At 29.6% G+C, this 12414-nt stretch overlaps 1 protein-coding gene across 3 annotated transcripts; it reads right to left on the reverse strand.

Moving 5' to 3' along the window:
- Positions 1–967: 967 nt before the first annotated feature.
- On the reverse strand, positions 968–8726 carry LOC113868959 (transcription factor SRM1-like). Of its 3 annotated transcripts, none has more exons than XM_027504994.1 (3): positions 8623–8726; positions 6583–7346; positions 968–1873 (listed from the first exon to the last, which is right to left on the reverse strand). In XM_027504994.1, the coding sequence occupies exons 2-3, from the start codon at positions 6966–6968 to the stop codon at positions 1369–1371; spliced, it is 891 nt and encodes a 296-aa protein (XP_027360795.1). In that variant the 5' UTR covers positions 6969–7346; positions 8623–8726; the 3' UTR covers positions 968–1368. The 3 variants fall into 3 exon arrangements, with proteins under 3 accessions (XP_027360795.1, XP_027360794.1, XP_027360796.1); XM_027504993.1 differs by lacking the exon at positions 8623–8726 and adding an exon at positions 7500–7603; XM_027504995.1 differs by lacking the exon at positions 8623–8726 and adding an exon at positions 7729–7742 and having other exon boundaries at positions 970–1873; positions 6583–6942.
- Between the last annotated feature and the right edge of the window lie 3688 nt (positions 8727–12414).

Raw genomic sequence — 12414 nt, forward strand, 5'->3', positions numbered from 1 at the left:
AAGAAATAGGGTGAAAATAGAGTTAAAAAGATGTGTTATTTGGATGAGTTGAAATAAAAAGGAAGAAAATAAAGATAAATAATTAAATTATATAAAAATAATTATAAAAATAGATTTAATCCAAACAAATATTAGTATAATTTTCTTTAATAAGAAAATTATTTTAAATTTTAAAATTTTTAAAATTATATTAATATTATTTAATAAACCAAAAAATATTAAAAAAATAGTTGCCGAATAGAGATGCATTTCATGGATGTAGAGAGATGAAATATGTAAATATGGGTCTCATTGAAGTTTTTTATTTCACTTCTCTCTCCATTTCAGTCCAACCAAACTACTAAAATTCTCAATTACAACTCTAATCCAAACGCAGTGCAAATATCAATTAAACTGAAACTTGTATCAATGTTATTTCAATCTTTGCTGTGTTAAATGAATAAGTTTGAGAATAAGATGTGCTAGAGGAAAGAAGTTTAGATAGTGTATGATTATACAGATTTATCAATAATGTTCCTTGTATCAAAGGTGATATTTTTAAGTATCATTTTATATTTAAGATATATTTTTTAAAAAAATGTACATAAATTAAAAAGATAAAAAAAAATGATATATAATATCAAGTACAATGTCAATTTTTAGTAATTCAAATAACACTGTTGGTATTTTATAAAAACGAAGACAAAATACAATGGTTCAAAAAATAAAAGGCGTTGAAATTTTAACACTAATATAAACCAAAAAGTAAAAGCAAAAGATAGCAATAAATTCAAATCTTGCCCTTTTTTATCTTTGCTACACAAGTCAAATCTTGCCTTTAATTATCACTTCTGTAGATGAGTGAAAATCACAGATCACCATAAAACTTTCCAATCTTTTGAAAAATCTTGCTTTCTACTTTTGAAAAGTTAACTAATTACCCAACGGAACGGAAGAATTTTGAATTTTATTATGGAAAATATTTCATGGCCAAGCTGGTGCAGTAACTTATGAATTTAGGTGGTGGATCATAAATGAACAGCTGAATTCCTATAGAAAGCAAGAGAAAGCAACAATAATTTACACTTAAAATCCATAAAAGCTTCCTCTGCAGCACGGTTTAACAATATCAATTTAAATGTCAACAAAACAACCGCACCTTTATGCTGTCCTATGTCAAGGCTGTCAAACATTCCATGGCAGCCTATAGAGACATTCAATTGCTTCCTGATATGGTTTATTTGAAATGGCTGCTAATTAAGCATAAAACTCATGCTTGCATATAAGAATAAGCAAAAAGCAATTGTCTAGAAAAAGAATTAAATTAACTGCAGAAGCCATCACTAGTCTGTTGTTTCTCTTTTGTACATTAGGCCTCTAAACAGCACTTCACCTATGAGGAGCAGATGTATGAGGCATAGGATATGTCACAGGGCCCATGTTCATTGGTGCACCAGGTACAACTGCACCGGGAACCGAGGCTCGGACGCCGTATGCCATGTGTGCAGGGGCAGGAAGATTCACTGGGGTGCCAACAGCAGATACTAAGGGTCCTCCTATAGGTTGTCCAATGGTAGGAGCAGCATATATTCCAACACCTGGCACCCCAGTTGAGGCTGGAGGAGCTTGTTTGGTCACTTTCCCAGTAGAATTTCCAGCAGAACCGTTCGTTTGACCAGTGATTGGCCCTTGAGGTGCTGAAATGTCTCCATTGTTAACACTGGTGATATCATGTATGCTGGATCGCCTTCTATCCTTGTTCATTGAGTTCAAACGGATGAAATATTTTTGAGCATGGCTTGCTACTTGTGTAGGAGTTCTTGTCACTACAAAGTTCCTTGAAATACTTCGCCAGTCACCTTTTCCATACTTATCCAAGCCCAGAAGAAATAACCTGTTAACAATTTGAAATTTTGAAACAGAAAAGGAAGTTCAGCATGTGTATGCATCCATCTATCTGACATCCAATGTCAGAACCATTCAACGAGTAACAGCAAACATAAAATTCGTAAGATCTAATGCTTTTAACAGAAGAAATTCAACATAGCATTAGTCCCTAATGCATGTATTAAGATCAGCAGTTAGCTTTGACAATTATGATAGGTAGAGGTACCATTAACTTCGCTGCATGCTTAGCCTCACTAGATACAAGTGCTAAGTTTAATAGATATGGAGTAGGTTGAAAAAACACAAGCTTTAGATTTGATATAAGGCAACAAGAAAAGGGAAACAGAAGCAAAGTTTAAAGATTGGAAGAACATCAACAGATAGTGCCAAGACTAGTAACAACCAAAGTACCAAGCCTACTCTACTTTAGAGCTTAGCTACAATTGAACAAAAACAATACATCACAATATACGCAATACACACACAAATGCAGACAAAACTTTTATCAAGTTTCTTGACCGACAAAACGACCAAACGTTTGTATTAAAAGTTCGTCCAATACAAACTTGAACCATGTAAATCTTCAAGCAGTACCTAGACCATCTCTAACAGATCTTATTTTTGTGATTAAAAGAAATTCTTTTTAGCTTATGGGATATATTTCTTGCAAAATCCAAAACAAACAAGGATCTTATGGAAATGTGTAAAAAAAATATCAAGGAAACACATTTTTCATGCACTAGCCAGACACTTGAGGGCCAGCCATATGCGTAATTAACTTCAAATTTAATGTAGGCTAATCAGATTTCATAACTGACACAGGATTTTGATTTTTTAAGGTCCATAACTTCATTTTCTAGGCTCAACAAAAGCACATTTTCTGACTAACCACAGAACAGATGTTACCTAGCATTGCACAAGATCCTATACAGAAAGTCCACTGTGAGGCTGTAGCTGTAAATAGTACTCCAAGAAACAATGGCTTAAGACATCTATCTACCCTTGTTAATGAATCATGAACCAACCATAAACTAGACAACAGAAAATGAATTAATAAAATATTGACTTTCCAATGTACAGAGTGGGAAGGTTCAATCCTGATGCACTCAATGGTGGGACCTCCCGAAGGCCCCAGACTAGCCTTAAGGACCAAAAAAATAATCCTGCTTTTTCTTAAACAGGAAAGTAAGTAGGGTAAGGCCTAAGCATCATCCTAATCCTTGCATCATACAAGTAACAACCAGCTAGAATATAATTACTGGCTCAAGGAACATGTTGCATAAATTCTTGATCTGAGAAGATAATGTTAACCAATAACAATTTTTTTTTCTTTAAAAGAATGAAAAATCCTAAACATGTCAAACGATTTATAGTAGTGTAAGATCTAGTGATATGAAATAATGCAAAGGAAAAATATAGTAGTATGATTAAGTACCAATTAAATACACAATCACTCAATAAAAGAAAAGCTGAAATCAGGATATAAGAATAGGACAAGTACAACAGAGTCACCAAGCCAAATTAAATATTAGCGGGAGATAATAAAGCGAAAAGAGAAAGAGACTAAATAATGTTCACTTGTGTATCATGTTATATTACAATGCGATGATATACCTAAAGTGCTAACTCTTAATTACGTTAATAATATCAAAATACAGTATCAAATCATAAGATATTAGGAAACATGGAAATTAAGAAAATAGGGAAATTAATCCTAAAAGATAGTTTTTAAGATACTCTAAAATATTCTAGGATATTATATTGATATTACAAGATATGATAACAGTCCCTCTCAAGCTAAAGATGACTAAGCTTTAAGCTTGTAATGAAGAAACCCTCTTAAAAAAATATGACATGTCTGATGTGACTGACAATCAGGTTTCAGTGAGATATTGGTTCAGTGAACTGGGTCTCACACTTGACAAGTCATGTGTCTGCTGCAAAGGCTAGACAGTCAACATATATGCCCACAGTGAAGGCTAGACAAGTCAACAAATAGGCCCCCAAAGAAGGCAGAGCAATCAACTAAGAGGCCTACAAAGAAGGCTAAGCACTCTCTAGATTCGTAATGAAGGCAGACTATGGTTGTGGAATGCCAGCAATGAAGGTTCGGGTAGTCTTGATGTCTGAAATAGAACCCAAACAGTAACAAGTCTGGGTAGCCAACATCTCACAAGGCAAGTAGAGGAGTGGCCAGGGGCAGCAGGTGACAACAGCAACAGCACAAACAAGGGACAAGTACAAATCAGCACACAAAAAGACTAAGTGAACAGTGAACCTTCCTTCTTAGGCAGATATGAGGCCAGACTCAGACAAAGGGCAGCGAAGAACCATGATGGAGCAAAGAGCAGCCAGAAAAACTCCCTAATGAGCTGCCATGCACGGAGTAATAGTGAGGAGAGAGAATGCACAAACAGAAAATAAGCACATGAGAAGCATGCCTGAGGCCCGGAAGACATAGACTCATGGCAAAGAAGGCCAAACAACAAAGAAGAAACACAGCAAGAGATAACTAATTTTGAAGGAAGAAAAAGAAGTATGAAAATAGAGCTTCACATTTTAGACAACTCAGCACCAAAATCATGGCAAGATAGGTCAAGGAGGATAGTACTGCTTTGGTATCATGTCCAAATTATGGGGTTTTAGCTATAAAAGGAGAGAATACAGAGAAAAGAGACAATGCAAAATATTCATTTATTTACTGCATTATATTAGAATAACATGATAAAACCTAAAGTACTAAACCTTTATTTATACTAATAATCCTAATTAAATAAGGTAATAAATCATATAACATCAGGCAACACAAAAACTAATTGCAAAAGATAATTTTTAAGGTACTCAAGATAGTCTAGGATATGATATTGATATTACAAGACATTCTAATTCTAACAAAAGAACTCCTGATACTCCACATCCACTCCAATATATGACTTATCTTTTTCCTCATATTCCAGAAGAATTACAAAAGGCATAATAAAATGAAATTCCAAAGCTACAAATGTATTCCAGCATTTAAACAAACATCAGTCTCACAAACATTACATCAACCCCTTTCAATCAAACAAAACTAGAACACAGAGAACATTTTTAATCTACAAGGACATGAAAGAACATGTGACTAAAATCAGTACAAAATTAAGTGAACAAAGTAACAATTTATGCCAATGACTTTTCCATCCTTAATTGCAGCTTTGACTACAAGGACTTGCATTGTGCTTCAGATGGGGAGTCAGCGACTGAGGAAGTTACAAATTTACCATATAGATTTTCAAATTTCCTTTTTGTTCTAAATGTATTGCACCAAATAAGACTCAAGGGACCATATTAGATAATCTTATTTCAGATAAGTCCAGAACAGCACACAATTTATGTAAGGTTTATCTAAATATTACCTCTTCATGGTCAATCTATGCTTTTGTAGTACACATCTCAAAAACATCACCTCAAATATAAACTAAAGATACACACACATAAATACTAAATATTATGAAGACATGTAAATAATTGGTCCATTCCAGCATTAACAAAATGAAGTAAAATCTCAACAAAATACAGTTTCCAAGCCATAGCAAAACTATAAGCCCCCCTGCGCATAACAGAACCCTAATTCACAGATACTATTCATCACCGTGTATAGATGCAGCCATGCAGGAAACAATTCCATTTGAGGTTTACAAAACAAGGATATAAGTGTTAAATCTTTTCAGTTATTGCTAGACTTGTATCTACTAAAAAGAGTAAGGTGAGACTGTCACTTCTTGAAGCTAGGAAAAGACTAAAATTGTTATAAGCATGACAATTTGACTTAATTCAAACGGATGACTATGTCATCCTACAAAGAAGAGTGCAGAACTGAAGAACAGTTTAAATCAATCAGGAAATAAGAATCAAATAACATAAATCAGTGCAACAGTAAGAACTACTTTCATGGAACGTCTCAAATTCCAATCATAAGTTTGTAATTTTATAGATGTCATGTAGAAAGATGTTGCACTGAAGATTAAAATAACTACACTGCTTTCCCATTCAAAGACATTTTAGGTCCTCTATCCAGGTGAAGAAAAGAGGTAGAAGAGGAAAAAAAAGCTTAGTTGGGAACTGAAACGCTGGCTATCAGACATTTATGAGGTGCATTCACTCTAAATTATTGCTTAGATAATTGATACAAATATGGCAAATGACTAATCAATATATATTATAAATATAGAGATGTGATATAACTAAAAGAGACCACCTCAGAGAAAATTATTATACTACCAGTTAATAGATATGATTCCGGTTAAGATGGAACTAGCTGGGTACAAAATCAGATCAAAACTCAGTTAAACATAGAGATTCCCCTCTCCTCCTATTTTTACCACTTCATCCTCACCTAAAACTGTAACCATTTCAATGAGTATTGGATGCCATGCCATGGTTTAGTGAAATAATTTTGTAAGAGAGCTACTAGTTAGTACAGATAAATGCCAAAGATATTGAGATTTACAGAAAGCTGCAAAAGAGTTTGAGGTACATAAGCACACTGCAACTTAGAATATACCAAGATGTTCAGATTGCATAGAATAAGATAAGTCCACAACCAGATACAGCTTGAACTAAGCACAAAAGTATAGGTTTAAACATTACACTTGGGACAAAAGAGTAACTATTTAATGTTCATCTATAGTAGCATATGCAGGTTATCTCAAAAAAGATAAGCAAAGATAAACTCGCCTGTGTTCATCCTCTGTCCAAGCAATACCCTTTCGTCGTTCCTGATCGGATCTTGAGGGCTTAGTTCCATGATTAGACTCACTGCTATAATGCCCGTGACTGCCACCCTTCTTGCCAGCACCATCATCACTAGCATGGCTTGCTGAGCCCTCTGAAGAAGAATTATAAGGGGGTAGAGGCACACAACCAGATTCGATCTGGTTAATATCTTCAACCAAGAGCTCATAATGAAGTTTGATTTCTTCTATAGTCTTTCCTGGCACATCAGCCGCAATCTTCTCCCATCGATCTGGGGCATCTTCTGGATAAGTTGCCAAGGCATTTTCAAATGCTTTATCCTGCTCTCTGCTCCACTCAGAGCTACTGTCCACTGCATCCCCAGTCATCTAGTCTTGTTTGAACCAGGTACAGAGTTTTATTAGAAGGAGAGGAAAGGTTTCTACCTAACTGCTCTAAATCTAGGTTAAGGTCATCATATATAGCACAAACCCTGGTTTACTTTAAGGGAATTATGGATCTAAATTATCCCTATGGTGTGTACCACCAATATTAACTTTGCTGGCATGTTCAATTAAGGAGACAGATGTGTTGGACTACAAGGTTCAAGGTTCAGCCGGTAGAGCCAATCAGAAGAAGCAGAAAATAGCAGGAAGCTGAACAGAGTTCAATACCAATGGAATCTCAAAAATCTCTGAACTATGTGAAATTTCAATGGTGATTTGCTTCAGAATTCAAAAAAACTGGACACGTGAATCCCTGAGCTGCTGATGAATGAAAAGGCAAAATAGTTTAGTTAGATGATGAAAAATATCTGAGCCTGACAACCATAAAATCATGGATGGATGCAATACATGACATTTTAAGGGAAGTGAAATTTAGAAATTAATGTGAAGGCCAGTCAATGAAATGGTAATTACCGGCTAGGATTTCAGATATGAGAAAGAGACATTTCAGAAACAAACAAAGACAGAACAGATAAGACTACAAGCGATAACAAAGGGCATTCAAAAATTGCTATTTCCCATTCAATAAAAAACAAACTCCAGTTTATCATAGCCCTACTGATAACAACAGTTTTAACAGCACAGGCCCACAAAACTTTTCCCCATAAGTGTAGCTACTTGCTACAGTAAAACTCATTTTCACAGAACACTCAGCATCATATTTTGTTTTCTAACCATGTCAAGTAACAGACAGTAACTCATAACCCTTTTAACCCAAACGACAGTGACATAGTAACTGAACTAGGCTTCAAGGCCTCATCATCTGTGAGATTTCAAAGGTTAAAATCTCATAACAGTAAAAAAGGATGTAAGAATATACTATATAGTGATTAACAATTTGGTTCAAAGTCATTTTTCCATATTGGAAGTTAATAAAACCATCTTGCAGTCAAATACGAAACCCAATAAATATTCTTAATCTCAAAAGTTTTTTATCTAACAACTTAGCAGAATCAAGAAAGCCAACCTCATTAAAATCCAATGAATTACTCTCAACAGCAGATCCAGTTCAGTAGGTGAATGAAAATGGTACTATCAGAGCTCAATTGAATTAGCAACTAAATACTAATTACCACTTTAAAACAATGGATGCAAAATTTCATAAATAAAAAAAAAAAAATTGGATGCGTAAAATCACACGCACTGTCAAGCTTCTGACACATTAACCAACCAACATAAAAAACATTTCTTTCACACTACCTAACATCTTACATTCACAGTCAAGTAAAACCTAATTCTGAGTGTGACAGTAAAAGAGAAATTTATCCACCAACATTTTTTCAGGAAACTTAAAAAAAAAAAAGGCAGAAACATTTATTAAAACTCCATTTGGAACAAAATTGATTTCAGCCTACTAAAAAACATAAAATAAAATAAAATCTATAATCAATCTTGATAAAAACAGATAAAAACAACCTAACGAGTTTTGAAAAAAAAAATAAGAATTAAACACTCAAACACACACACCCACAGAATAAATTCAGGTTTAACAAAAAAAGCCCTAACATTTGGTTGAAATTTCAAAGGTAGAACTCACACAAATCATAAATGACATTGATGTTTACATTGAAAAACCACAAAGATGTGGAGGAGGGGTCAATTTGGTCCCATCCCAACAACTGCTTTGCTACAAATAGGACAGCTGGGATTGAAAAAGCCACAACCCAAGTTGCAAACCACAGGAATCTGCACTGCCCATTAATATCTGACACACGATACAACATCAAGAGAGAGAAACTCAGGAATAAACCAAAAGCCTATATCTTAGAGAGAGAAAGAAGAGCCAAAACATAATAAAGCTTTAATTTTTACATACCCCTTTTGCCTTATAGCCTCCATTGTATCTGACCCAAATCAAAAACAAATTAAAAACTAAAACAAATTATACGATTGTGACATATATGAGTGTCCAAAGGTGAAATTGAAAACTAATAGCAGAAGATGATTCAAAGCTATGTCATGATTTCTGGGCAATTGTGAAATAATTAAGTCATCACCTTTATCTTTCTTCTGCAATGCTCCAAACTTTTTAGCTGTTCATTCAGTTCTGAGGGACTGTTACACACAACACAACCACAGAACAGTCAAATAATGTCTGTCTCTATATATACTGGACTCTAAAACTGACATGTCCCCCTCTTCCGCTTATTCTGTTCCCGTTATTTCAAATTAAACTCAATTTTATTCTCAAATATTTTTAATTCTCCTTTTACCTATTTAAAATTAAAAACACATTTTAATATATTAATCATTTTATTAAAATTATTTGATAAAATTTTAACTATTATTTATTTTTTAACCTTTAAATTACTCAATTAGCATAAATGCTCTATTTATTATGGTTAAATTTTTTATATAAATAAAAATAAGTAATTAATGCTATTTTAATTTTTTACATTCAATAAATGAGAATAATTTTGTATACAATTAGATAGAAATATTTAATGAACTATTCATATTAATATTATTAATTTATTATACTACTAAAAAAATTAATGAATTATTTCTTGGTGTCTATTAATGAATTATTTTGAAACGTCTGTTCTATCTATGTTTTAAATGAATATAGTTTATCTCTCTACTTAACATGTTTCCTGTGTATTACATAATTATTATTAAATTAACCGTCATAGCGCGTAGTTGGTGGAGTTATTTGAGTTCAATTTATATTAAATATTTCAAAGAATAACTTTATATTTATTGTATTTTATTTGATTTTAATAGAATTCTTTTTTATGAAAAATACGCAAGATTCATGTAATCAAAAATATTATTAAATTAAAAAATTAAAATATATTTTATAAACACTTTTGAAGTTAATAAAATTTAAAAAGTATATATCTTATTATATTATCATAATAATTATTAATCATACATATTTAATTATATTAAATAAGATTAAATTATAAAAATAATATTTTTTTAAAAATTCAAAATTTCAATTGAATTTAAAAAATGGAAAGAAATTAGCATTTAAAATTATTTTTGTTTAAAGAAAATCTTCAAATTTCTCTCTTTTAAAAATTAAGATTCATAAATTACATTTAAATGTAAATAAAATGAAAAAATAAGTTATAAAAATAAAAAATAAATAAATTAAAATTTAATTTTAATATATATATATATATATATATAATTAATACCCGAACGTACTCTTATTTAACTTTTAAAAATGATGTCAATTGATGGTTAAAATTCAAAAATTATATAAAAAAAGTAATTCTTAATTTAATTATTTTTGTATAATATAATAAAACATTAAAACTTATTTGGGCTTAATTTCACTTTTAATTTTATATATTTTAACATAAGTGCAATTTTAATCTCTTTAGTTTTAATTGTTTATATTAAAATTTATAGTTTTTTAAATGTTTAAATTATATTTTTAATTTCAAAATTAAATAATTTATTATATTTTAGTGGATAAGTTTGAGACTAGCTAGAAACATTTTATAGTTCTAACAAGTTTTTCCTTTGCTACTATATGCGTGTAAGTAAATTAAAATAATTGTTTATAAATTATAAAAAATCATAACTTAAATTAATATTAATTTAAAAATATAAATGTTTAATATAGAAAAATGACTAATCATGATTAAAAAAATTAATTTTTTAAATTGCTCTCATTTGAAAAAATACTCTTAACTTAATTAAGAATTAATAATTAAAAATTATATAAAAGAAGAACTTATGAAATTAAAGTGTATGTGAGGATGGGTAAAAGAAAACTCGAGCAGCAGTGTTGGCTAAACCGAAAAGTGCATGTGGGGTAACGCTGAAAGTTTAAATTAAGAAAGGAGATGCTAACAACTCTTTAGCATATCTTCTATTATTTATTAAAATTTATTTAAAAATATGAAAAAATTATTAATTTAAAAATAAAAAGTGAAAAAATTATAAATTTAATAAAATGTGTATTATAAAGAATGTATTAAATAATAATGTGTTACTAGCGTTACAGAAAAAAGAATATCATTGACCAAATATTATAATATTTAATTTTTAAAAAATAATAAATTTGAAATCTATTTATTAAAAAATCTGAACTAGCACTAAAAATATTATTTAAAGTGTTTTAATTATTAAATTCTTTTATAATGTCATATTAATTTGATTTTTATAATTAAAAATGTATACTGCATCCAAAAAATATATTATTTTCAGTAAAATGATAAATATACTTTTTTAAATATTGAAAATTGGGTTCAATTAAATTATTTTAGAAATAAGATTTTTTTAAAAATATTATATTTAATATTTTATATATTAATTTTATCAATTTAATTATTTAGTTAAAAAATGTAATACAATGAATGTGTTTTTTTTAATAAAAAAATTGTATTTTGGATATTTAAATTCAATATTAAAATTGAAGTTAAAAAAATATTTAAATTCATATTCCCTCAAATTTCAAATGTAAGTAAACATAAACTGATAAATAATAGTCTAAATTTTAAGTAAATTAATTTAATATTATTTAATAAAATTATTCTCAAAATATCTTTTAATATTAATTAATTTTACACTATTTTACTTAAAACAGGCTCTCATAATTATGTATCTTTTTTAAAAATTACTTTTCACCACATTGACATTTAATATATGAATTTAAATCATCAAATAATATCATTTAATGCTAATAAAAACTTAATTTCTTTTTAAGTAATTTTTTTTTACAATAAATATTATGAAGGGAATATTAGAAAATATAATTTTTTAGATAAAATTAAAATATTAAATTGTGACTAGATATAATTTTCTTAATGAATATAATTTAATTATTTTTCTTATATTTGTGACTAGATAGAGTACTTTATAAAAAGTACATTTTCTATTTTTGAAAAATTATCTTTTTAATTAATTTTATTTTTCTCAAAATGATAATCATTTTACAATTTTAAAGTAAAGTTAATTTTTTCTTTCAAATCTTTTCTTCAGATAATTATTATTTTAAAATATTTTTATTTTTATTTATTTATTTATTACATAAAAATTTTAAAATAAATATAATAAAAATTTTATAATAATTTTAATAAAATAAAATAATTAAATAGATAATCTTAATACTTTGTCACAACTTTAAATAAGTACTTCTTAAAAATGGAGAAGAGTATCAAATAGAGCGTATGCGGCTTTTTCTTGAAATCAACGCATGAAATTAATTTTGGAGTAAACTAAAGTAAATGAATTCATCAATTCAATACCAGTTGACTTCTCACACGTTAAAATTTCGTCAAATGTCATTGTTGTAATTTTCTTTATAAAATAGTGGCATTTGCATTAATTTAGATACATTTCAAAGTTGTTTTCTAACTTCGCTTTGTCATTA

Source organism: Abrus precatorius, unplaced genomic scaffold (genome assembly GCF_003935025.1).
Source record: "Abrus precatorius isolate BTA unplaced genomic scaffold, Abrus_2018 Scaffold6, whole genome shotgun sequence".
Taxonomy (NCBI): Eukaryota; Viridiplantae; Streptophyta; class Magnoliopsida; order Fabales; family Fabaceae; genus Abrus; species Abrus precatorius.

What these genes read in the sequence shown, in the direction of transcription:
- LOC113868959 (XM_027504994.1), bottom strand. Translation starts at nt 6,968, where the DNA reads ATGACTGGGGATGCAGTGGACAGTAGCTCTGAGTGGAGCAGAGAGCAG. An exon ending in TGGACAGAGGATGAACACAG is followed by an intron (nt 1,874 to 6,582) that starts GCGAGTTTATCT and finishes AATTGTTAACAG; the next exon opens with GTTATTTCTTCTGGGCTTGG.